The 26,530-nt window shown below is 52.5% G+C and overlaps 2 protein-coding genes across 8 annotated transcripts in view; both read left to right on the top strand.

Moving 5' to 3' along the window:
* The window catches only part of CAPN5 (calpain 5), a 52,719-nt gene extending 47,925 nt beyond the window's left edge, over nucleotides 1-4,794 (top strand). For all 3 annotated transcript variants that reach the window (XM_041730212.1, XM_041730210.1, XM_041730211.1), the window contains exons 11-13: nucleotides 488-603; nucleotides 1,156-1,292; nucleotides 2,269-4,794. In XM_041730212.1, coding sequence (XP_041586146.1) covers nucleotides 488-603; nucleotides 1,156-1,292; nucleotides 2,269-2,451 — 436 coding nt within the window. In that variant the 3' untranslated portion in view covers nucleotides 2,452-4,794. The remainder of the gene's footprint in view (nucleotides 1-487; nucleotides 604-1,155; nucleotides 1,293-2,268) is intronic.
* A 1,921-nt stretch (nucleotides 4,795-6,715) lies between these two features.
* Nucleotides 6,716-26,530, top strand: part of MYO7A (myosin VIIA) — an 84,951-nt gene continuing 65,136 nt past the window's right edge. For 2 of the 5 annotated variants that reach the window (XM_041730369.1, XM_041730368.1), the window contains exons 1-3: nucleotides 6,717-7,081; nucleotides 9,083-9,146; nucleotides 24,313-24,426. In XM_041730369.1, the coding sequence (XP_041586303.1) occupies nucleotides 9,129-9,146; nucleotides 24,313-24,426 (132 nt within the window). In that variant the 5' untranslated portion in view covers nucleotides 6,717-7,081; nucleotides 9,083-9,128. Of the gene's footprint in view, nucleotides 7,082-9,082; nucleotides 9,147-24,312; nucleotides 24,427-26,530 lie in introns of all 5 variants that reach the window. The other 3 variants (XM_041730370.1, XM_041730371.1, XM_041730372.1) reach the window with 2 other exon arrangements.

Below are 26,530 nucleotides of genomic sequence, written 5' to 3' on the forward strand. Positions count from 1 at the left end.
GTGCAGACCTTGTGAGCCCCACACTACACTCCCACCTTGATAGGCAACCCAGATTCAGTGCTCCTTGCACGAACTGCAGACGTGGGAGGCAGCATGTGTGGTGGGCTCAGTGGACCTGAGTCCTGCCCAGCTGAGTCTACCGCTCTCCTGCTTGTGGGGCAAATCCCTTCTCCTGGTGAGCTCAGTGCTTGTAGTCTGTAAAATGCACATGGTAATAGTCATTATCACTCAGGGCTTTAGGGAGGAATTACAAATAATACCTGTAACATCACAGCAGGTGTTCAGTAAATTGCTTTTGTCTCCGAGAGGATGGGGCACCCTTGCATAGAGACAGAGCAGCAGGAAGCCCATGGTGGTTTGCCCAGGATGAGCAATGTGTGGACTAAATATTGCTCCCCTCCCCTCCCTCCTTCCTGAACCCCCTCCCCTTCCATCTCCCTGTCCCCTGTCCATCGCCTCACCCCTCTCCTCCCCCGCCCTGTACCAGGGAGCTGCGCCTGGATGAACCCCCTCGCACCTGCTGGAGCTCCTTATGTGGCTACCCCCAACAGGTGACTCAGGTGCAAGTCCAAAGGGCTACTGGTCTCAAGGACTCCTCGACAGGTGAGCCCACATAGGGGAAAGCACCAGGACCCACCTCACCAAGGAGGTGCCCCATGCCCTCTCCTGACTACTCAGCAGCAGTCACCCAGCCTCCAGAGTTCTCCTGCTCTTGCTCACTGAATCCTACCATCCAGCCTGGGCCCAGCCTTGGAAGGAAACTGGGTGCATAGAGAGGAACATGCTCTGCCGCTTGCTCTTGGGCAGCTTCCAGTGTGGTGGGGCAGTCAGACATGGGGTCAGACAGCTGGGAGACCTGGCTTATTGAAGGCTTCCCAGAGGAGGTGGCCTTTCTCCAGGCTGAGGAAGCATTAAGATATGCTGATGAAGTGGAAGAGGGAGAAAAATGCTCGGGGCATGGAGACCAGAGATTGCCAGCATGCCCCCTCCTGTTTCTGGAAGTTAGGAAGTAAGTTAGCCTCTGGTCTCCCTTCTCCTGGATATATGAACTCCAGTCTTCTGCTTTGGGGAGGGAAACTCCCCTCCCAGACATCTGTCTCCTCGGGTTCTGCCCCAGCCCCCACCATCACCCCATTGCCCACTCAATTTCTCTAGGGGCCAACTCTTATGTGATCATTAAGTGCGAGGGTGACAAAGTCCGCTCGGCTGTGTGGAAAGGTACCTCGACGCCCGAGTACAACGTGAAAGGCATCTTCTACCGAAAGAAGCCAGGCCAGCCCATCACAGTCCAGGTGACCCTGTCCATCCTGAGGCGCCCCCCCTACTGCCACTCCCTGCCTGATGCTTCCCCCTCACAGGGACGGGGCCCAGAGCTTTTGTTGGAGACGCAGGAACACTAAGTTCTGGTTCTCACTCTGTCCCTGACATGGTTTGGCCCCTCGAGAATTCTCTTGCTGGCCCTTCCTGGTGCCCCAGAGTCCCCACTGTGGGGTGGCTGAGTTGAATGAGCTGGCATGATTTTGAGACACAGCAAGGTCATTCTCCTGGCCAGGGACAGTGGTCACCCCTGCCAGCTTTGTCCCAGTGGTTTGGGAGTTATTTCTTAAATCCCTCTGGAGGTAGATCTACCTGGAGAGCTTGTAGCCAGACGCCGTGTGGCAGGGGTGGCTGTTTCCCGAGGGCGGGGTACCAGGAAGCCAGAGTCCTGGGCACGGGCTTCCTTTCCTTCTCAGGCTAAGGAGGCCAGTGGATGATTCTGGGCTTATTAGCGGAAAGCCCTCTGTCCCCCCACCCAGGCCAGCCCCTCCCTGGTGAGAAACCATCTGTAAAAAGACACCCCATTCCCTTGGGGAAGCCACTATAGGATTTCCAAGTTTTCCTAACACTGGGTCCCACTGAATCAAATCACAGACCCATAGCTGTTGGGGCTGAAAGGACCCATAGGGGCCGTTGATCCAACCCTTGTAGTGAAGATGGGGAAATCAGGGCAGCAGGTGTATCACTTGTACAGTGTCCCCTAAGGTCACCAGCAGAACTAATAACATGCTTATGTGGAAGGGAGTTTGACAGATGGGAGGAGGCCTGAGGCTCCGGAAGGGGTACGGCCTTGCCCTGGGGTCACCGGGAGGCAGAGGCAGTGCGGGGTTCCTTGTCTCTAGCCAGGCTTGCCCCGCAAGAAGGGGCCGCAAGCCCTGTTGCCAGCACCCCCGCAGACCTATGCTCCTGCTCCTGAAGACAGCCCCTTCACGAGCCTCTGCCTCCTCCCAGGTCTGGAAGCACCGGGTCCTGAAGGATGAATTCCTGGGCCAGGTTCACCTGAAGGCTGACCCGGATGACCTCCAGACCCTGCACACCGTCCACCTCCAGGACCGCAGCGGCCGGCAGCCCAGCGACCTGCCTGGCACCGTGACCGTGTGTGTCTTCAGCAGCACCTCCCTCACGGCTGTCTGACACCTGCCTGGCCGCCTGGCCTCCACAGTGTTACCACCATCTGCATGTCCCCAACCTGGCCAGGGACTAGCCGGGAACCAGGACGCTGGGGGCCTTTCCCTAGCTTTTCTACTGACTGGCTGTGTGACCTTGCGAGGCCTCTGTCCGTCTCAGGGCCTCAGTGTCCCAAGGACCCCAAGCGTTCCCTTCTCATGGAGGAGCCTTCCTGCCTGAGATTTACGATAGCTCTCCTTGCCCCAGCTGTCACCACTGCTAAGGGACTCTATCCGTTGAAAATGTTTTCCCAAGGCCCTGCTGTCTGCCGATGGGGTGCCAAGATGTCACTTGTTTACACACGATCTGCCACATTCCCCAACCCCACCCTTGCCCCTTGTGCCCCAGGCCTGCCCCTGTGTCCCAGACCTTGTTCTCTCTGTCACCTACACCTGTTGTTCTAGCCACCTTGAAAGGACTCTTGGCTCTTGCTGGGTTCCTGCTTGGGCTGGAGTCAGAAAAATGGGCAGGTGACATATGTTCATTCTCTGATCCTGTCTACTTGCCCATCCATTTATTCAACAGAGATTAGCTAAATGAATAAATGATGCCCAGAAGACCCCCGGTGGCGCCGGGCACCTCCCTGCCACTCTGGGACCAGCGTCTGTCCTGGGCCTCACCTCTGCTCTCAGGCCCTCTCCTAGGTGGATGCCCAGATGCACAGAGGGGCTATGGCTGCCATCTCACCCCAGGCTCTGGTTTCACTCCTAGCCTCTGGGTGAAGGCCCCTAGTGGGATGATGGCAGTGGGGAGGAGGAGGGACATCTTCCTGCCTCTACTACCTTTATGCCAGAGGAGTGTGCCTGGTTTGATGGGCCAGAGGGTGTGGGGGGCCTGAGGACATCTCTGGGCTCTTCCTGGGAGGAGGGCCCCTGGGAATGGTGGTCTTAGGCCCACTGGGCTCAGGCCACTTAGTGGGCTTGGCAGGAGACAGGTAAATCCATCACCTGACTAGAGGCCCCACACCCAGCATTCCCCCCAGAATGTAGCCAAAGAGGTTATGGCCCTCCTCTTGCTACCCAGACCAAAATGTTCCTTTAGTCCTCAGTGTTTTATATTCTTTATGTGTTATCGATTTTAACCAGGGGCTTTTAAAGGAAAATCGAAAGCCCGAACCCCTTTTTCCATCTTAAACTCTAGTTCCTGTGGTCCTCTGATTTTATTTTGATTGCGCTGGGGAGGGAGGGGGAGGGCTGAGGAGAAATCCTGCCTTCTCAGAGGAGGCCCACAGGTGGCTGAAGAAGAGGATGTCTTCTATTTGGATGTATCACCTGCCAGCACCACCCGTGCTCTTGGCGGGTGTTGGCACCATGACCTGCTTGGGTCTCTGCTCTGCTTTCTCTGGCTCCAGACCAGGCGACATAAATGAAAAGCCCAGCTGGTTTGAGAGCAGGAATTCCGGTGGCCTTGCTGGGAATTCCTTTTGGGCACCTGAATGTCTAGCTCCACATCTGGCTGTTCGGTGCAGTGTCCCGGCGGGAGATGCTGGACTCTTAACTTGCCCTCCCCACTTCGTGGCTGGCTCTGTTCTGTGTCCTGGCCTCTGGCTCCGTGAGGAGCTGGGACTGGACCAAGGAGGACAAGAGGACTCCTCCAAAAGCTGGGACTTCCCTCCAGAACCTGGGCCTGGGGCTGGCACGTGACCACGTGACCGGGAGCAAGTCACTGAAACCTCCTGTGCCTCAATTTCCCTTCTGCAATGTGGGGCCAATGGTTCTTGTTTATCAGCGCTCTTACTAAGAAGTGCCAAATAAGGGCCAAACCACACCCTCTTTGTATCTCCGTATGCGTGCACACTACACACGTTCATGTCATCACTCCTCAGTGTCTTTTCCAAGTGGAGACTCCTGATGGGTGGAGAGGTGTGGGCCCCTGGGGCCGACAGGTCCTGGCTCAGCCATGCCCACCTGGGCTAGGGGCAAACCAGGACCAACTGATGGGCCGGGGCTTCAGTCTGGGGATTGGGCATTGCCTCCCCTCCCCCCAAAAAGGGGTTTGGCAGCCCTGCCCTTGCTTGCTGCCCTTCTGAGTGGGCCAGGCTGGCTCCTGGCTGTGCAAAGATCCCTGGTCCCTGGGCAGGTGAGGATGGAGTTCTTCCAGAATGGGACTAGAGGGTGGGGTGGGGAGAGCAATTGCTCTGCTCACCTGATGCACCCTTTAGCTCAAGGGGGCCTCAGAGTCCCCATTTGCAGCTGGGCAGGGCTTCCGGTCCATACCACTCAGATGTGGACTCCACTCCCCTCAGGGCCTCTTGTGGGGTCAGGACTGGAGACCTGCTATGTTCTCAGAATAAACATTACCACAATCCCAGAAAGCCTTTCTGGTATTTGTCTGTCCCTCTGGGGGTAAGGGACAATGGAGTCCCAGGCTTAGGTGACTGTCCTCTGGTCAAGAGGCATGTGAGGGAGGGCTTGGGAGTTCCAGCTGAGGCTGGGCCCTGCTCCCCACCTGGTGCATCTGTGGGCAGAGGTCATGGGGATCATTCCATCATTCCTTCAGCTGGCCTTGTCCCAAGCCCCGTCTCAGGCACTGGGGGTGCAGGGAGCCAGCCACAGTCACATCTGTGGGGCAGCCCACAAATGGGTTGGAGAGGAGGCAGGGAGGCCAGTGGAAACACTGATCCTAACAAACACCATGCAGGGAGTGGCTGGAAAGCCAGTGTGGGTTCTGGGGGCTTCCAGCCTGCCTGGGAGGGAAGGTCCAGTCCACGTCCTTGGTACAGGTGGGCAGTGGAGGGAGGGAGGCAGCCCAGGAAGAGGAGCTGGGTTTGTGGGGAGGCCAGAGTGGAGGGTGTTGGGAGGAAGATGCTGGCAGCTCCAGTCAGGAAGCTGGGGAGAAAGGGTGCACAGATTTTGGAGGTAGAGTGGACAGACTTCAGTGATGACTGGGTCGGGGTGAGGGATGAGGGAGAAGGGAAAATGAATGAAGGCCAATTTGTAGGTTTCTCCATAGGACCATGAGCAAAGGATGTTCTGAATTGCTGAGCCGTGCTTAGCATAATACATGACTGGATGCTGAGTAAATTGTTGCTATCGCGGCATCCAGAGGTCACTGAGGACCTCTCCACTCCCTACCACTCTAGGGCCATCCTCACAAACCAGGCCCGCATTCCACCTCTGTGTTCCTCTTGGGGTCTCAGTTTTCCAGTCGATGCGGGCCGCCACCAGCCTGGGAGGCTCAGCAAGGGAGGTGATTGGAAGAGTGGTAGGTAGCCAGCCAAGTGTCGGTGGCAGGCACTAGCCCTGAAGGGAGGATGGTGCCCAGGAGCAGCCCCTGGGGGGCTCAGGAAGGTCGAGTCAGAGTCAGGGCACTGTTGCTTCCACCTGCTGCTCCAGGCAGAGGCTGGAGGCTCAGCCTTGCTACTGTGGGGGCTCTGGAGGGCAGCTGTGCTGGTGCCCAGCAGGTGGCACATTTGAGCCTCTTACCCCATTCTTTCGTTGGGGGCGTGGGGCGGGGGGAGGAGAGCAGCTAACCTCTTCCCTGCAGACCCACCTCAGTTCAGAGGTTGGGGATCCAAGTACTCCCCTCTGCTCAGGCCAAAGTTCCCCTAGCGAGGCTTGCACTGATGGCGCAGCTGCCGGGTGGCAGGAGGCAAAGGGTGGTGACAAGAGGTCTCAGCAAGGAGTCTGCAACATTACTGTCTTTGCCAATGCCAAGGACGCTTGGTGTACTCCTCCTGTTTACGCCCCACCCCACACTTTTAAATCACACCATTTCACTTCAATTCGTATGTTTTCCTGGTACAGGCAGGGTTGCTCCAAATCAGTTGGTTTGGGAAAGTTTCCTGGATGATTATGGACAACACCTGTGACCCCCTCCCCCACCCCTGCCCGCGGCAACCCGCAACCAGAACAGTGTTGATAGTGAAGAGCTTCAGAGGCACGTCTGAGGGGAGTTCTTAGGAAGTGGGTCTGGGGAGAGAGGGCGAGCACGTGGGGCTCGCTACCCCCAACCGGCCCTGCCCTGCCAGGTCGTCTCCTCTCAGGAGTGCCAAGCAGGCGTTTACGGAGAACACGGGCTTGGTGGACGGCGGGCAGATGCCGAGACTCAGCAAATCTGTGACCGGGTCAGGATCAGGAGGTTCCCCGCCCACGTGCTGGGAGCAGGTGGCCTTACTACATGTAATAGGCAGCGGAAGCTGGGGGAGGCGGTGTCCAGTCCTGCTGCTCAGCAGCACAGCCCAGGGCCCCCAGGGCCCCTGCCTCCACTGCGGGCCGGCGCCGCACGCACAGGGCCCTGAGCAGCACAGCCGGCCTCCGGCGCTGATGTCACCGCACCCGGACCTTGGAGGCCCCTCTGACTCCGCCTCCTGAGGGAAGGCTCTGGAGTGGGGAGTGAGCGGGGAGGGCAGCGGTGTGGCTGGACAGCTGCCCTGGCCGGGAAAGAGAGGGAGAGGCGGAGAGGGAGACAGTCACACAGGGAAGAAGTGACATCCAAAGAGAGCCCCAGACTGCCGAGCCCGGGAGTGAGACAGAGGAAGAGGGGACGTGTGTCTGCAGACTGTCCCAGACGCGTGACCCCAGCTCTTGAGCCCTTCGTGCAGGTGGCAGCTGCATCCAGTCTGGTGGGCAGCTGAGCGTGGGGAGCTGGGACCCGGGTAAGCACGGGCTGCCCGCTCTCCTGGGCTCTCTGGGAGAAGGGCTGTGGGACGTCTGGGGGTATCAGGGGCTTGGGCCACCTGGGAGCCATGTGCTCCTGGTCAGGGTCCCAGCCACAGCAGCCACTGAATGAAATTGTCCTGAGCCTGGGCAGATGGAGCCTTGTCGCCTGGACAAGAGAAGAGTCAAGGGGCATGGCGTCCATTGAATGGTCTCTGACCAGGCCTGGGGCAGGGGTGCAAACGTGCTGGGCTGGCAACCAGGGGGAGAGAGAGAGAGACAGAGAGAGAGAGAGAGGAGAGAGAGAGAGAGAGAGAGACTCTTTTGGCCTCTGACACTCTTTCTTGATCTCTCTCTCTCTCTCTCTCTCTTTCCTTCTCTTTGGATAAGTGACTTCCTTCCTCTGTGCCTCAAATTTTCCATCTGTGAAATGGGAATAGGAAGCCCCCACCCCAACCCAGGGTTGTTGTGGGGACCAGGTAAAGTCAGGCATGGGCATAGACATGCAAACACATTTTTGCTTTCCCTATTGTCAATTTGAAAAGCAATGGACTTAACAGAGACTAGTTCTCATTTTGAGGAAAAAGTTTATCTTGTAGCTTTTTTCTTACAAGAAAAAAAAAAAAGCTTACAAGAAAAATTTAATGTGGCCATTAAATTCCACACTTTTACCACCCCATCCACCCTCCAGGGCCTTGAAAGCCCTGGCTCTGTGCGGCCTCTGAGGCTCACGCTGGTGCAGGAGGGCAGCACCACCAGCGCTGGTGACTTGCCTTCCCGGCCGGCCAGTCTGGCACAGTCTCCAGAAGAACTGCACGCCTGCTGCGTTCCAGAGCTCCGGGGCAGGGGTCAGGGCTCAGGTGTCAGGCAGCGTCCTGGACAGAGGATCAAATGCCCCGGCGCCTCTGAATGGGCCTTGTGAAAAATTGATGCTCACCCTGGGGGGCAGGTTAGGGGGCATGGGGGCCTCCCACTGGGGCCTGTGGGCTATGGCTACCTTGGATCACTTTGCTCGATTCCCACAGTTCCTTCCTGAGCAATCTCTGGGCCTGGCCCTGTACCGTGTGAGGTAGTGGCTCAGCCCCACCTCCTTGCTCTGGATTAACTCCCCAACTTTGGGGTGGGGGGCAGACATGGGGACAGACCCCAACCTGACAACATAATGCATATAGTCAGGGATGGTAGACAGAAACATCAGGACTCTTGGCAGCCTAGGGGTGGTCAGGGAGGGCTTCCTGGAGAAGGCACTGTCTGAACTGAGCCATAAAGTAGAGGTGGGAATTTGCTAGTCAGCATTCCAGGTGGAAGAGTCAATGTATGCAAATGCCAGGAGGTATGAAAAGAGGTGGCATGTTTCAGGAGTCATGAGTGCTGAGGATGGTGTATGTGCAGGGAGAGGTGAGGAAGGAACCCAGAAAGCAGTGGGAGAAAAGACTAAGACATTAGCAGGAGCCACAAGGTACTGGGCCTTCAAAGCCAGCCTGAAAGCAGATGGTGCTCTGTGGAAGGGTTTGAGGCAGGGCATGCCATGAGCAGGTCCTGCTCAGCCTGTGACCCCTCCTCTTGGGCCTGGCACCCTAACTCCTGGGGCAGACCTGAGCAGGTGGGGGGTGGGGGAGGCCAGAAATCAGGTCCCGATCCTGAACCTGTCTTGCTTTGCTTTGCGACTTTGGCAAGCCTTGGTCCATCTCTGGGTCCCTTTGCCCATATGTCCAGGCGAGGAGGCTGGACTTGCTACTTCCTAGAAGCCGTTTAGAAATCTCTGAATGACCGTAACCAGGAGAAGAGCTCAGCTGCTCTGGGCAGTAGAGCTGGTGATGGTGGCTGAGGCTCAGGTCACGCAGGCTGGGCTGTGGCCAGAGGGAGAGCAGCCAGGGAGGGAGGGTTCCCCAGAGGGAGAAGTGGCTGAGACTTTGGGAAGAGCCCAGGTGACTCCAGCCAGGCTCATGGCTGCCAGGGTGGGCCTGCCCAGAGGCTTCACATGGTCTCTCCCCCTGCAGAACCACATCTGGCCAGGCGGGAAGCAAGAGCCTCTGACGAGGAACAATGGTAATTCTTCAACAGGTGAGTGCTCTCTGCACCCCACTAGCCTTCATCTTTCTATGCCAGGAAGAACTCTGTTGGGTGGCTCATCCTGCCCCATCTCACATTCATCTGGTTAAATCACAGGACACCTGCCCCAGAACTTTTTTTTTTTTTTAATATTTTATTTTATTTATTCATGACAGACAGAGAGAGGGGGGCAGAGACACAGGCAGAGGGAGAAGCAGGCTCCATGCAAGGAGCCCGATGTGGGACTCAATCCTGGGTCTCCAGGATCATACCCCAGGCTGAAGGCAGCACTAAACCGCTGGGCCATCGGGGCTGCCCTGCCCCAGTACTTTTAGAAATCACCTATTTATGCTTAAAGCTTGCTGTGAAAATTTCCCTGTCTCTCTCAGGCCCAGTCTAGAACTGCTCCCTCTGATGTGTCTCCTGGGGCCTTCCTTTTCACTGCACTCATCCCACTGGGTAGAAATTATTTATTTACATACATCTCTGAATCCTCAGGCATTCCACAAAATAGAACACGTGCAAGGCCCCAACGTGGGGCAGCCTTTGGGGACAGGGAATAGGAAGTTGGTCAGTCTAATGAAGCCAGACCAGGACAGGCTTTGAGCCTGGCATGGAAGCAGTGAGTGGCGGATGACCTGGTTGGAGCTGCAGCCTCCTGGGGTAGTATGGGAAAGAAGCAGAGGTACTGGCCCCGGCTGAGTCCTCTAGCTGCCCCCTTCCTTCTTGGGGCCACCATGGCCCCTGACCCTCAGCCCTTCCCCGTGATCAGCCTGAGGCTCTAATGAGCTCCTGGTCTCCAGAGCCAGGAATGTGGGCCCAAAGCCAGGTCAGCTTGGCACCAAGCCCTAGGGCTGGTGGGGGTGTGTGCTGTGGGGACCTTGCCAGCAGCTTCATAGCCTCCAGACCCATCAGAGGCCAGTGGGCAGCCTTGTTCTGCAGCTGTGTGTGTGTGAGAGCCAGAGAGAGACAGAGACAGAGAGACAGAGAGGAGGCAGGCTTCAGGCAGGGCAGGATCAGAATAGACAGTCTTCTATCCGAGAGTGAGGAGACCTTCGGCCTGACACCTTGCTCAAAGCCCCGCCAGAGGCAGCTGAGCCGAGGGAAGGAAAGTCGCTGTCCTGGAGCATCTGCTATGTGTGGGGGCTTCGGCTGCAGGCAGGGCTGGGTGGGTGGGGGCATTCATGGCCCCCAGAGGGGCAGCCTGGGCCACCCATAGCCCCCATGGTGTTTCCCCACAGGAAGCTATGAGGCCTCCCTTGCCCTCTCTGAACCGGCCCTCCTCACCCTGTGGGTAAACGCAGGCTCTGCCCAGCCCTCACACAGCAAGGACACTTCTGTTACTGCTTTGCTCCTGGGAAAGGCCCCAGCTGGGGGGGGGGGGGGGGTGGCAGCCAGCTATGCAGCTCTAAGACAGAGCCCGCACCCCTGGGCTCCGGCTGGGCTTCATTTTTGATGAGTGGGCAGATGTGGGCATGTTCTTCAGCCTTCCTGAGCCTCTGTTTCCTCACCTGTAAGATGAGGGGGGAAATCCCTCTTTCCTGGGTTGTTGTGAAGATAAAATGCCATGAGGGTCAGTCTAGGTGCTGCTGCTTTCTCCTGCCCCTCGAGCCCGCCTCTCCGTCCTGCCCTGAAAGACCCCGGTTCTCCCGCACATCCTGCCCTGGGCACTTGGCTTCCCATTTTCCTGGCGGCCTTCTCCTCAGGCCTTGAGGTGGCCGCTCTTCCCCTGGGGAGCCTTCCCTGCTCTGCCCACGGCAGAGTCGGAGCACATTCCATCTTTGTCCTCAGTTTACCTGAGGCCCCCGGGTGAGCCTGGAAGTGGGGGACAGGCCTCTCCTGCTCCCCACAGTCTCGTCAGCCCCGGCACCCGGTCCACTCAGATGAGGCTCTGTGCTAAAGAAGGAATGACTGTTCTTACACCCTCACTCGGTCTAAGGGGCGAGGCAGACGTTGGCGGCCCCCTCAGAGGATACTTGAGAATGCAATGTCCTAACGCAGATTCGACTCGGAGTCTGATGGAAGACCCAGCTCGGTAATGGTTAGCTGCTGTGACAACTACTACCCGCACGATCCCATTGGTGGTGTTCCTGTGTATGAGCACTCTTCTTTTCTCTCTCTCACCTTATTTGGTGTGAAAATCTCAGGAGTTCTCAAAGGACGTGATGGATCTTTCCCCATGTGGAAAAGATTAGTGGCAGACTTTACTCAGATAGGGTCGTTTAGACCTAAGCTAGAGCAGGTGGAGACGGGAAGGGAGCCATGATGGTGAGGGGGCAGCAGGTGGTGGCGGGGGTGTGTGGCGTCTCAGACGCTGAGAGGGGGCCGGAGGGGGAGTCTCTGCCCTGCCTGGGGTGGCTGGTGCCAGGGACGGCGCCGAGGCTGTTGTGGTAGATGAGGGATTGAGGTCTTCAGAGGAGGGGCTGGCCCTAGTTACAAGGCCAGCTGGTGCTTGCAAAAACCCAGAGATCTGGGGTGCACACGACCCTCTTTAAGGATGTCAGGGCTGCTGTGTTTCAGTAGGCTATGATTTCCGGTTCTGGTGGATCCAGGGTAGGGACTGAATGTACTTAGCTCAAATTCAGGAGCACAGGGAGGTCTGAAGATAAATTTGTGGGCTGTTGATAACAGTTGAATTGATCCTTTTATTAAAATGTCCTCCTTTGTCTCTTATAACAATGTTATAATGATTTCAAGTCTACTTTGTCTGATACTCTAGCCACCCCAGCTCTTTTTTTGGTTACTATTTGCATGGAATATATATTTTTTTTATCTTTTTACTTTCAATCTATCTGTGTCTTTGAATCTAAAGTGAGTCTCCTGTAGATGGCATATATTTGGATCCTGTTTTTTGTTTTTTGTTTTTAAACCTATTTGGCCAACCACTACCTTTTAATTGAAGAGCTTAATTCATTTCCATGTAAAGACTTCTGCCATTTTGCTATGTTTTTCTATATGTGTTTCCACTTCCTCTGCTGAATTCCTCCATTACTGCCTTCTTTTATGTTTGATTTTTCCCTCCAATGTACTTTTTTGATTCCTTTATAATTTCCATATATATATACATATATATGTATATATACACACACACACACATATACACACACACACACTAGTGATTACCCTGGGTTATAATTAATATCTTAAATTTATAACCATCTAGTAGGATTTAATACCAACTTAGTTTTGATGATACATTAAAAAAAATGCTGCTTCTGTACAGCTCTGTCTCCCTTTTATATTGTGCTTGTCAGAAATCACATCTTTATACACAGTGTGCCCATTAACACAGATTCTTAATTATTGTTTTATGCATTTGCATTTTATTTTAAGATTTTATTATTTGAGAGAGAGAGAGAGAGCAAGCATGAGCAGAGGGGAGGGAGTGGAAGAAGCAGGCTCCCTGCTGAGCAGGAAGCGTCATCTAGAGCTTGATCCCTGGACCCTGAGATCACAACTTGAGGTGAAGGCAGGAGCTTCACTGACTGAGCCACCCAGGTGCCCCTGCATTTGCCTTTTAAATCATATAGGAAAAAAAAGAGGAGTTATAAACCAAAATAATAATCGTGCTGGCTTTTATTTTTTCCTATGTAAATATACTTTTAGTAAAATTACCTTTACCAGAGTTCTTTATTTCTTTGTATGGCTTTGAATTACTGTCTAGTGCCCTTTAATTTCAGCCTGAAAGCCTACTTTTAGCATTTCCTGTAGGCAGGTCTACTAGTGACAAAGTCCCTCTCCCTCTGCTTTCAAATGAAAGCTGAGAATGTCTTAGTGTCTGTCATTTCTGAAGGATGGTTTTGCCAGATATTGCATTCTTCTTTTAAAATTTAATTCTAGTGTAGTTAGCACACAGTGTTATATTAGTCTCAGGTGTGCAATATAGTGATTCAACACTTCCATATGTTACTCAGTGCTCATCATGATAAGTGTACTCTTAATCCCCATCACCTATCTCATGCATCTTCCCGACCCCCCCTTCTGGTAACCATCTGTTTGATCTCTATATCTGAGTCTGTTTCTTGGTTTGTCTCCCCCCCCTCTTTGTTCATCTGTTTTATTTCTGAAATTCCACATATGACTGAAATCATATGATATTTGTCTTTCTCTAACTGGCTCATTTCACGTAGCAAGATACTCTCCAGATTCATCCATGTTGCAAATGGCAGGATTTCATTCCTTTTATGGGTGAGTAATATTCCATTCTGTGTATATACATCTTCTTTATCCATTCATCCACTTGATGGACACTTGAGCTGCTTCCATAGTTTGGCTATTATAAATAATACTGCAAGAAACATAGGGTGCATGCATGTAGCCCTTTGAACTAGAGATTTGTATTCTTTGGGTAAATATCCAGTAGATATTATACTATTATCCAGTAGATAGACTGGATCATAAGATCTGTTTTCAACTTTTTTGAGGGGTCTCCATACTGTTTTCCACAGTGGCTGCACCAATGTGCATTTCCACCAACATTGCACAAGGTTTTCTTTTTCTCCATGTCCTTCCAACGTTTGCTATTTCTTATTGATTTTAGCCATTCTGAAAGGTGTGAGATGGTATCTCATTGTGGTTTTGATTTGCACTTCTCTGATGAGGAGTGATGTCGAGCATCTTTTCATGTGTGTATTGGACATCAGTAGGTCTTCTTTAGAGAATTGTCTGTTCATGTCTTCTGCTGATTCTTAAATTGGATTATTTGTTTTTTTGATGTTGAGTTGTATCAGTTTTTTATATATTCTGGATATTAACCCTTTAGTGGATATGTCATTTGCAATTAGCTTCTCCCATTCAGTAGGTTGTCTTTTAGTTGGTTGTTGCTAGATATTGAACTCTTGTCTGACGTTTTCCCCCCTTTCATCACTTTAAATATATCCTCTCATTGCCTTCTGAAATCAGAAGAGAAATCATTGCCATGATTTCTGATGAAAACTCAACTACTAATCATATTGAAGATGCTTTGTATACAATGAGTCTCTCTTTGTCTTTTGACAGTTTGATTTTAATGTGTCTCAATGTGGATCTTTTTTCCCCTTTGCTGTTTAGAGGCTTTTTGTTTTGGTGAAATCCTAATAGTTTTTTGTTTTGGTTTTTTTTTTTTTTTTTGCTTTTGTTTCCCTTGCCTCAGGAGGCTACTGATGTCAGAGAAATTACTGCCTGTGTGCTCTTCTAGGATTTTTATTGTTCCAGGTCTCACATTTAGGGCCTTAATCTATTTTGGTTTCATTTTTGTGTATGATGTAAGAAAGTGGTCCAGATTCATTCTTTTGTATATAGCTGTCCAGTTGTCCCAATACCATTTATTCAAGAAGCCATCTTTTCCCCATTGTATATTCTCTTTCTTTGTCAAAGATTAATTGACCATATAATGAGGGGTTTATTTCTGGGCTTTCTATTCTGTTTTATTGATCTATGTGTCTATTTTTGTGCCAGTATCATACTATTTTGGTCACTACAGCTTTGTAATATAACTTGAATTCTGAATTGTGATGCTTCCAGTTTTTCCTTTTTTCAGAATTGCTGTGGCTATTGGGGCCTTTTGTGGTTCCATACACATTTTTGGATTGTTTGTTCTAGTTATATGAAAAATGTTGTGGGTACTTTGATAGGGATTACATTAAATGTGTAGATTGCTTTGATTAGTATAGACATTTTAACATTTGTTCTTTCAATCCATGAGCATGGAATGGTCTTTCCATTTCTTTGCATAATCTTAATTTCTTTAATCAGTGCTTTTTATAGTTTTCAGTGTACAGGTCTTTTACCATCTTGGTTAAGTTTATTCTTAGGTATTTTATTATTTTGGATGCAATTGTAAATGGATTGTTTTCTTAAATTCTCTTTCTGTTGCTTCATTATTGATGTATAGAGATGCAATAGATTTTTAAAAAATATTTTATTTATTCACGAGAGAATAGGCAGAGTGAGAAGCAGGCTCCCTGGGAGGAGCCTGATGCAGGACTCAATCCCAGGACTCTGGGATCACACCCTGAGCCAAAGGCAGATGCTCAACTGCTGAGCTACCCAGGCATCCCAGAATTGCAATAGATTTCTGTATATTGATTTTGTATCCTGTGACCTTACTGAATTAATTTAACAGTTCTAGTAGTTTTTTTTAGCAGAGTCTTTAGCATTTTCTATATATAGAAACTGCAAAATGTGGCAATTTTACTTCTTCCCTACCAATGTGGATGCCTTTTATTTTGTTATTGTTGTTGTCTGATTGTTATGGCTAAGACTCAATGTGGATCTTTTTGCGTTCACCCTACCTGGAATTTATTGAGCTATTTGCACATGTAGATTTGTGACTTTCATCAAGTTTGGCAAGGTTTTGACTATTATTTCTTCAAATATCTTGTCTGCCCCTTTCTCTTCTCCTATCCTTTGGGATTCCCATTATGCATATGTTGGTCCACCTGACGTCGCGCAGGTTTCTTAGGTTCCGCTCATTTTTTTCTAATTCTTTTTTTTCCTCTTCTTATTCCTCAGACTGTATAATCTCAATTAACCTATCTTCTAGTTTGCTGATTCTTCCTTCTGCCTGTTCAAATTTGCTGTTGAATCCCTTTAGTGAAATTTTCATGTTGGTTATTGTATTTGCCAACTCCTAACATTTTTAAAAATATTTTATTTATTTACTCATGAGACAAAGAGAGAGACACAGAGAGAGAGGCAGAGACATAGGCAAAGGGAGAAGCAGGCTCCCTGCAGGGATCCCGATGTGAGACTTGATCCCAGGACCCTGGGACCATGCCCTGAGCCAAAAGCAGATGCTCGACCACTGAGCTGTGTAGGTGGCCCTCAACTCCTAACATTTTATTAGATCACTTTTAATTATTTCTATCCCTTTATTTATACTCTCTATTTGGTGAAATGTTCTAGTTTTCTCCCATTCTTTGACTATATTTCAGGTAGCTGATAAAAATCCTTGTCTATAAGGTCCAATGTCTGAGCTTCCTCAGGGAAAGTTTCTATTAATTTCTTTTTACCTGTGAATGGGCCTTATTTGTTTCTTTGCATGCCTCATAATTTTTTGTTGAAAATTGGACCTTTTTTTGGAAAATTGGACACTTAAACACGATAAATCTGAAAGTCTGATCTCCTCTCTTCCTCTGGTTTGTTGCTGCTGCTTGTGAGTTGTAGTTTTGTTTAGTGACATTTCTAAACTATCTTTAAGAACACTGTATTCTTTATTGTGCATGGTCATTGAAGTTTTGAAAACCCCTAGAGCCAAAAACAAAACAACTCTCAGTCCTGCAGTTGGGCTCAGTGTGTGTTGGGGCATGCCTTCAATGCTCAGGCCATTTACAACCCTGACTTAACCTTCATTTCCTGTCTACAAAGAACTTGAGGGTCAGTTGAAGGTGCAAGTTTAGGCGAAGGCTTTCTTGGGCTTTTTCTGAACATTCTTCCAACCCTGGGCATGTGAGGTTTTCTAAATTACCTAGTATATGCAGGAGCTTTTCAAAACCCATATTTCCCTGGCTTTCCACCAGGCATTTTGGAGTGGCTACTGTTTTTTCCAACTGATTATTTTTTCCCCAGGTGGCAGTGGGTGGTAGTTCAACTCTCTTTGAATGTTTTTGACCAGAGCAGCTTCTCCATCCTGGGGCAGTCCCAAGTTAGAGAAATAAAGGCAGGCCCTTTGTATTATTCTTTTAGGGAGTTCCCAGATAGGTTAAAACAAGCATAGTTCTTTGATAGTAGGTCTGTTCTATTTCTGGCTCCAAAACCCCACACCAGGGATGTGGGGCCTACATCTTCAAGACTGCTGCAAGATGGGAGGTAGGGGGTAGGTTAAAATACCACAAAGCTCTCCTGCCGGGGTTCAGTCACCTTTCTCTTTATTAAATGTTCCATTGGTTACTATAAACATTTGATTATTTTCTAGAATTCTAGTACAGTTGATTCTGACAGTTTCTACCATATATTCTTAGTGTTTCTGTAAAGATAGATGTCTCTGCCATCTTCCTTGACATCACTTGCTCATGACAGTTGGTGCAGTTAGTAAATGAAAGCTTTTTGTCCCAACTTGGTATGTATCCTTAAGTAAGTCTCTTCAGCTCCTCTGAACCTCCGTCTCCCCATCTGGCCAGAATTGGGCTGGATGGTGGTGTGATGGCATCAGGGCAGCACTGTGAGTTTCTATGAGGCACCAAGGAAGTACAGAAAAGAAGGCAGTGGAGGGGGCTGTGGAGAACAGGTGGCACATGGCCCTGTAGAGCCTTGGTGGCTGGGTGGGGGCAGGGAAGAGGATAGTGGGGTGAAGCATTCTTGGCAGAGGGCCCAGCAGAAGCAAAGGCGAGGTTAGGGAGACCCTATCCTGTATGTTTAAGGCAGCAGGAGATGAGGCTGGAGCAGCAGTGAGCCCTGGCTCTGGGAGAGGATCTGGTGATGCCACAGTGGGTCACAGGAGCATTAGACTTGCCTCCCACACCTGGTGTGCAAGCTGCTTGAAGGGAAAGGGGCCTATTCCCAGGCTTCAGCTCAAGGTGGCCCAGGTGCATGGGGCTGAACAATGGGTCTGGGTCCGGCAGGGTTAGGTTCTTAGTACTGGCTGGGTTTCCCTGAGGGGGCCTCTATCCATATACCAGACCTGTTTGACCATCTCTTCCTTCTTCTTTCCACTTCTCTGTGCTTTGCTTTTCCCTCTTCTGGAGTGCCCTTCCCTCTCCTGTCTGCCTAAAATAAGCACAACACCCAGGTGTCACCCCTAACATAACTTGCTCAGTTAATAATAACCAATGCTCATACAGCCATTTATTCTAACAGGTATGAATCTGAGTGAGTTATACATGTAAATCTTTTTAATCATCACAGGCAACTCATGAGGTACTGTTACCTTGTCATTCCATAGATGCAGAGACAAAGGCACATACAGGTTGAGGAACTTGCCCAAGATGACACAGCTGGAGTGGCCTAGCCAGGATTAAACCTAAGCTGTCCAGGTCCCAAGTCTAACAGCATAGTGGCCATGCAATCCTGTCTCCAGAACGAATTTGTCCCTCATCTGGTGGCACTAGCCTTATTTGGGTCTGGCTGCATCCATTCCTAGGTTGGGAGCTCTGAGGATGGTGTCTCCTAAGCTTTAGTCTGAGCCTCTGAAGGTTAGTTACATGGACAAATGGAAAGATGCCTGGAAGCCCACCCCTGGCACCTTCCTGTGTCTAAAGGTCCTGTTCCCATGGACTCCTATGAGTCGGTGGGTGGGCAGAGGTAGGTGTGCTTGCTCTGTGCTTGGTTGGGGGAAGGACCCCTCCCAAGAGCAGGGTGAGCACAAGAATAGATGGAAATGGCTGCGGTCAGTCGGCTTTGAGCCAGGTGGCAGAAGGCTGGGTCCCTGAGGCCAGGATATGGGACTGGGGTAGAGGGAAGCCCAAGTCCAGTGGGGGTAGCTCTGAGTTCTGTGTAAAGCCTCACTGTCTCCTTCCTTGCCATCCCCTCTACTCTCCATAGTAGTTGGCTTGTTTTTGTGGGACCAATTAGGCCTCCAGGATTCCAGGCAATGCCAAGGGCCAAATATGGAAACAAAAGGCCTTGAAGAGCAAAGGCAAAGGAGGGAAAGGGAAGAAGAAAACATGGGGTTGGGGGAGGGGGGCGGAGCGCCTGGGTGGCTGAGTGGGTTGAGCATCTGCCTTCAGCTCAGGTCATGATTGCAGGGTCCCAGGATTGAGCCCTGCATCGGTCTCCCTCACTGCTTCTCCTCCCTGATGCTCCCCTTGCTCATGCTCTTGCTTGCTCTCTTTCAATGTGTCAAATAAATAAACAAAATCTTTAAAGAAAAAAGAAAAGTAGGGAGTGGGAGGTGAGTCACAGGGCCTGTACTTTCTGGATAGGACTGTGGCCCACGGCCCAGCATGGACTCAAGCCAGGTGCCTAGCCCTGTGTGGCTGTCGGGACACAGAGCCCAGCTTGGTGCCCACTGTCCTGGAGAACCGGGGGACACCCTCCCCCAGGCCTCAGTGCTCCCTCTCCCAGCCGGCCAGCCTCAAGGCTGAGTGAGGAGGCCCAGTCACTGTCACAGCTGTTCTGTTGGGAAGCTTCCTCTCGGCCACCACCCCAACCCCTCATTTTCTCCACCCCCTGAAGATTTTTACCTGCCACCGCTTTCTAGAGGTAGCCAGTGAGCTAGAAGGATCTTTCAGGCACCTTCCCTTAAGTCTTAAAAATTCATGAAGTTTATTGCGTTCCACTCCATGACATCCCCACGGGACTTTCCGTAGAAAAATTTACAGATTTGCTGCAAAACCGCAGCCCAGGCGAGGCCGGGCCGGCCCGCGGGGCTGGGGAGGTGGGGGACCCTCCCCGGCCCGCCCGCGGGCGTCACCTAAGCCGCCGTTGCCATGGGCCCGCGGCAGATGGCGGGGTTTAGGGTTCCCCGCGGGCGGGCGGCGCGCACGGGATTAGGTGAATTAGGGAGCCCGCGCCGCCGAGCCGCCGGCATGGAGCCCCGCGCCCCGACCCCGACCCCGACCCCGCGGACCCCGCGGACCCCGCCGCCGCGCGCGCCAAGTCCCCGGCCAAGTGGGCGCTGGTGCGCAGCCTGAACCACGCGTTGAAGGCGTACGCGGTCCTGCCGGTGAGGCCGCCGGGAGCGGGGTGGGGGGGGGGCACCCGGGCAGCCCGGCCGAGGGCGCCGCAGAGCGCGGGGTGCACGCAGACTGGGCCCCCACCCCCACCCCCACCCCCACCCCCGGCGCCGCAGGGGGTCCCTGGCTCCCCGCGCGACCCTGGCCCCTGCCGCCCCTTCTGGTGCCCGGAGCCTCTGCCTTCACCCAAGGCGGATGGGCCAGGTCCGCCAAGAGCCTTCCCGCGGGTCCGGGCCCCAGGGCAGGGAGGCCCCGGCTGCTCCGAGGGGCTGGGGAGTGCGGTCCGGTTGGCCCACCCGCAGGAGAGCGTGGCCCGGGGCCCCTCCTCCACCTAAAGTTAGCAGCTGGACACCTGGCTCACAGGTGCCCTTGGCAAGTCTCTGGGTCACCTTTCCCACCTGTGAAAATGGGGCTAATAAAACCGGTGTCCCAGAGTGATTATGAGGATGGGACGATGGGGTGGGGGGGGGTGGGGGGACCTGTCCCGCCATTCCTTTCATTCCACAAAGAAGGAAAGAGGCGGAAAAGGCCAAGGCCCAGTCAGGTGGAAGTGAGGTTCATCGCGCACTGGGCTGCAGCTGGGGAGGGCAGGTCGGTAGACACCAAAGACTTGAGTTTGTGGGGTCTCTCATCTTCCCATGCCCCGACTTTGGGTGAGCTCTGAGAACAGAACTCGGAGAGATTGAAAGATGTCCCCAAAGTCACACAGGATTAGGGGCAGAGCTGGGACCTGAACCAAGCTCTCATTAACTCTGTGTTCGCTGTGGCTGGTCCAGCTTCCCTGTGGGGTTTTGGGGTCCTTTTGAGAACTTTTAGATAGATCCATTCTGTGAGACCCTCTGCTCTAGCCACTCTTGTGACAGTGAAGAGCTGGGACTTGCCCCATGTCACACGGCCATATTGAGGCATCTGGCATGTCACAAATGGTATTTTCAATTCAAGATGAAGTCTGTAGTGGGGCATCTGCCCCAACAGAGTGGCATGAATGGGGTCAGAGGCAGGCATGAGTGCCTGCAATCTGGGGATGGGAGAGGCTGGTGGGGTGAGACCCAGTATCCCCTTCTTCTCCCTCCTCCTGCTCCACAAAAAAGTTTCCTGCTCTTTTTTTTTCTTTTAAAGATTTGAGTGAGAGAGCACAAGCAGCAGAGGCAGAGGGAGAGTGAATCTCAAGCAGACTCTACACTGAGTACAGAGCCCAAGAAGGGGCTCAATCCCACAACCATGAGATCATGACCTGAGCTAAAACCAAGAGTTGGATGTTTGACCAACCATGCCACCCAGGCGCCCCAAAACTTTCCTGTTCTTTTCCATTTTCCTTCTGTCACCCAGCCAGCAACTCCCGACTCATCCTGTTTTGGTTCAGGCTCTGGCCTGCAGGTGCTCACGATTTTATCAGTCACCAATTTGATGAGTGACTATGGCCAGATTCCTTTGTCTCTTTGGACCTCAGTCGCCTCATCTGTAAAAATGAAGACGGTTCCATCCCACCTGCATCCTGATGCCTCAAGAACTTTCCCTGGGACCATGAGAACATCTCCCCTCAGAGGTTTTCAGGCCTCATAATTCTCCCTCAGGCCACTCAGCTGCCATTTTAGCCTTTGTCTAAATTAAGACCCGGAGCAGAGAAAGAGAAAATTAAGTCACTGCCCTCCTTGTGACTGTCTTTGATTAGGAGAGTTCTAGTCACTTCTGTTTCTGTACGTCCTGAGCTCCCTGCTCAGCCTCTCCAGGCTCCCATTTCCTGCTCACACAGGTTATCCTCTGTCCTGGAGTGGGATGTATCTTCTGTGTGCCAGGCTCTGTGTTGGGTCAGGGGATACAGGTGACTCAGAGAGACTCCTGCCCTCTAGCTGCCCCCTGTTGAGGCTTCCGGCATGCGCTTCGGCCTGCAAGCCATTTAAGGCCAAGGGTCCTATCAGTGTTTCCTGTTTTGCTCACAGAACTGGGTTCAGAGAGATGTCAGGAAAGAGCACTAGATTTGGAGTTTGTCAGATTTGGGCTCCGTTCCTGGTTTTAGTACAAAACAGCTAGGCGGATTTGGGCAGATTTCTTGACTTCCTTGAGGAGATGAGGTAGAAATAGAACCCTCTGCCTAAGAGCTGTCGATTCCAGTTAATCATCTGGAAGCCTCTACCTACCTGGCCCGAAGTGGGTGTATTGTGAGTTAGCAGGAAGCAGCATCCTGGCCAGCCTGGCCTCCAGCAGTTAGTGTCTGACTCTCTCTCCTCTCATGCTATACAGGCTTCATTCTTGCTCACATCCCCTCTATCACATGTTTTCTCTCTTACACACACTCTCTCTCTCATTAAGAGATGAATTCTGTTTTCCTGTTTGACTCTGAGGAGTCACATATGGGACTCAGACCCAGGCCTGTCCTTGGGGTGTTGCAGGCTAGTGGTGAAGGGTCACATAGATGGTGATCACCCAGCATGGTGCTATCTGGAAGCGGCCAGCCCAGAGGCCCTGGAGCCTGGAGGGATGCCCCCATTCTCCACACAGCAGCCACAGTGAGATTTTGAAAATGTAAATTCATCACGCCATTCTCCTGCTTAAAACCTTCCAAAGTCCAATCTCTCTTGCAACCTGGTACCTGCCCGTGGTCCCCTGCCCCCGCAATGTCCTCCCCTCTTCTGGCTGTAGGCCCTCCGCCTTTCCCATGTGTTTTGGCTCTGTCCCTAGAGCTGGAACAGGACTGGTCCACAGTGGGCTCTCCCTAAATACGTGCTGGATGAGTGAATGAATTCTTCAGGGGTTGGGGAGGAGGAGGTTGCCGTGGGGAGGGGCCAAAGAGCTGGACAGATGGGCGGGCATCCTCTGCGTGGAAAGGTGGGTGGGGGTGGGGTAGTGGGCCCTGGAGAAGAGCAGGCTGAGTCAGGTGGCCTGTGGCCTGGAACTTGGCTGCGTGGCTGAGGGGTGTGTCAGGAAGGACAGTTTGGGTTTGGGACAAAAGGGTTCCCCGGGGCGCCTTACGGGAAGCAGCCCTGCAGCCCAGGCACACCGCAGATGCCCAGGAAACACAGGAGTTCTCCTTGGCTCTCCAATTCTTCCTGCTTTCTCCAGGAGAAAGCTTGGGTTTGGAGCTAGTCTGTTTCTGACGTGCGTAAACTCCCTCCCGTGAAGTGGAAGCTGGGGCCGAACGATAGTTGACTGCAATGGGAAGAGGAGGCTGAGGCAGTGAGGAGTTGGCCTGGGACTCACTGAGCCCACCCTTCGGAGGGAGGCATGTGGAACCGGAGGCTCAAGTCAGCAGCTTGTTCCAGGCCCAGGCGGGACAAGCCTAGAACCCAGGCTCCTGACTCCCAGCCCAGAGCCCCGTCCCTGGGCTTTACCCACAGGGTAACCTCATCACCCTCTGTTTATTCAGCTGTTCTGTTTCTAGCTGCTGCTGGGGAAGTTCTAGTTTTATTAAGCTGTGTTCTCTCACTCTCTGGAGGAGCTCTCTTATTAGGGTTAGGATAAAACCCACCTTTTACCTGCAGGCCAGGGAGAGTCTACGGTGCTGGGTCTTGCCCACCACTGTGAGGGCTGTAGGCTGCCTCAGTCTTCTGCACATCCCTATGCCAGGGCCCTCCACAGTCCTCACCACTCTCCGCAGTGACTGTGTGAATGTATTTGCTCAGGTCTTTGTTTTCTGTCTCCTCTCAGCTGGAACGTAGTAGACCCCATGGTCACTGCTGGATCCCCCGCATTCAGATTGATCAGTGCCTTGTATTCAGTGGGTGCTCAGTAGGTGTTTGTGGAATGCCTCAGTGCTGAAAGCGGTTGTTCTATTATTTATTTATTTTTAAAGATTTTATTTATTTATTCATGAGAGACAGAGGCAGAGGGAGAAGCCAGATGCAGGACTCAATCCCAGGACCCTGGGATCATGACCTGAGCTAAAGGCTGACGCCCAACCACTGAGCCACCCAGGTGCCCCTAAAAGCAGTTGTTTCTAAGTCCATTTCTCTGACTCTATATTTTAGATTTAGCTTCCGTGCGCCTCACTGGGCATGTAGTGAGAGCAGGGGACACAGCAGGACACCCTCCCCCTCAAGGTCGGGGCTCTCTCCACAAGCTGGGAGGCAGTATGGTGGAACTTGTATCAGAGGGCCCAGCACAGAACAGTGTCACTCAGGCATCCCACACCTAGGACTCTGAGACTTGCCTCCAGAGGCGATGGACAGTGTTTGGGTGTCCTGTGGGGATGCCTCCTTTAGGACGGAGAGGAAGTGGTTTGGGTGGCTTGGTGTCTCTGCCTGAACCTCAACAGATTTGCTGTACCTGTATGGGGTGTAGAGCCTTGTGGAAAGCGGGGCACTGGACAGGCCTGAGTTTGAAGCTGCCCAGCTGCATGGTTTCTTCACCCCTCTGAGCCTCTACCTACCTATCTGTGAAATGGGGGCAGCAACAGCTGTTACAGAGGAGGTTTTGAGGACATTGCATAAGTGCCTGGCCCCAGGTCTGACACAGATGGCTCCCAGCAAGTGTGAGCTCCCCCTTCTTCCCTCTCCTGTAGTTGGCACAGGAGCCTCTGGTGGTAGGAGAGCTGGGCCACAGGATCCCCCTCCCTGCTCACCTGGCCTGGGATGTTCTCTCATCCACAGGGGGACTATGTCTGGATGGACCTGAGATCTGGGCAGGAGTTCGATGTGCCCATTGGAGCAGTGGTGAAGCTGTGTGACTCTGGGCAGATCCAGGTGGTGGACGATGAAGGCAATGTGAGTAGCCTCCTACCTCCCCTGCCCCTTAGGCCCTTGGCAAGACACAGGCTGGCAGGCCACCTGAGGCAGGGGCGAGGCAGTCACCTAAAGGGGGTGGAGGCACTACCTGTGCCCCTCCTCCTGCCTCTTAGATGTCCTGTCTTCCACAGAGCTTTCCCACTGCCCCAGCAAGAGGATGCCTCTCCTTCTGCCCAGGCTGCTGGGTTCTATTTCCATAAGCACTCAGTCTGTTCTGCATGGTGTTGGAGATGGGGGGGGGGGGCACCAGGCTGGAAGCTCTACACACACAGGGATTCAGAGAGACTGGATTCAGATTCCCATCCTGCCCATTTATTAGTTATGCAACCATCACCAACTGTCACTTCTGAGCCTAAGTTTCTTCTTCTGTAAAATGGGGATAATAGTAATTATCTCACTGGTTTGTTGACTCATAAGTTGGGTCCTGTGAAGAGAACATCTCAGTAAAGTGAGTTAGTCTAAAAATGACCATAGTCTTGCTCTGTTAGCTTTTGGTGTCTTAGGAATTCATTGTATTCCTTGGCACTGCCCTGGGAATCAGTCTAATGGATTAACCCTTCATTTCTTGTGGCCTTGAAGGAAAGGGACATGGGAGGTGTAAGTTCTGTGGGTAGTGGGAGTGGGGAGGGATGGAAGAGTATAAAGTCAGGGTCCTGCTGTGGAGAAGGCAGGTGCTTGGAGGAGGGCCCAGAGGGGAAACACATGTGTACGTGGCCTGGAGATGTGGGGATGTTGTACTGAGAACAGAGTCCTAGCTTAGCAGGGACAAGAGGGACCCGGGGAGATTCAGTCCCCCCGTTCTTTGGATTGTGCCTGGTGCTGTACCCAGAACTAAGGTTCTGTCTTAGGTTCCTAGATGCTGGTGGCAAAAGAGGGCACAGTGACTGGGAGCAGAGTGCTCTACTGGGGCAAGGGCAGGGCTGGGGGCAGGGGGGGCGGTGCCTAGAGGCAGGAAATGCACACACAGGGGGCAGGGGCGTCACTGTTGTTCCTGCAGGTTTCAGGGACACCCCGCAGAGCCCTTAGACCCAAGCTCTGTCTTTGGGTCCTCACAGCATCTGTGAGAGGCGAATGCTCTGTTCCCTAAGGGGAAACTGAGACAGGGAGGGACCATCAAGTGCAGTCATACAGCTAGTAAGTGATGGTGCTGGGATTAGCACTCAGGACCTTTGGCCTCTGTGTATGTGTTTCCTCACCCAGTATCTTCTTGGCAGTGCCCAGCTTCTGTTAAACCATGCTTTGGTTCCTGGGTTTAGAACCCGAGTGCCTGCAACATCATTCTGGAGGCTCTGGTTCTAGGACCTTCTAGGAAGCTACTATGAGGTTGCAGCCAGAGGAGCGGACACAGTTTCAGCTGGCAGTGCAGACAGGCCTGGTCTGTAGTCCCTTTGAGGGGGTGGGGCAGGGACTCTGCCTGCAGGCTCATGTTTCACCTGGGTCATGTTGCCTGTCAGATGGTGTCCTGTAACTGTGTCACTGGATCCCAGAGCTCCCCTCCCACCCACTCCCACTAAAGCCCTGAGAGTGGGGGCTGCAGGTGGGGAGGGACATGACTGGGTGGCCAGGGCAGGTCAGGGACGTTGCTTTGCTTCAGTGGCATGGGGCCCAGGGCTTCTGGCCTCTTCTTTCCGGGCCTTTCCCACTATTATTCCTTCCTTACCCCCCACCACCCTCCATGTGTTGTCTTTGACCCCTCTGACTTCTAAGATTCCCTTAACTTGAGGGCAGGGACTAGGCAAGTCACATGTGGTTCTTCTGAGACCCCACAATGCATCTGTCTAGACAGGGTTCTCTGTGAAGCCTCACAGGAAGAAGGGAGGAGGAGAGAGAGGGAGGGAAGGAAGGAGAGAAGGAGGGAGGGAGGGAGAGAGGAATGATCCTCACTGGGATCCTAATGTTCTGCTTTTGCCCAAATTGTTCCCATGGCCAGAGGCCCCCTCCTTCCCTTCCCCTACAGAGCACACAGTCCCTGTCTCTCCAAACTCAGTACCAGACCAACTCTTTTCCAGATGTGTCTGTGCTCCCTGGGATTGGCCATGTTCTCTCTCTCTCTCTCTCTCTCTCTCTCTGGCATTCCTTCAGG

Source organism: Vulpes lagopus, chromosome 15 (assembly GCF_018345385.1).
Source record: "Vulpes lagopus strain Blue_001 chromosome 15, ASM1834538v1, whole genome shotgun sequence".
NCBI classification, from domain to species: Eukaryota; Metazoa; Chordata; class Mammalia; order Carnivora; family Canidae; genus Vulpes; species Vulpes lagopus.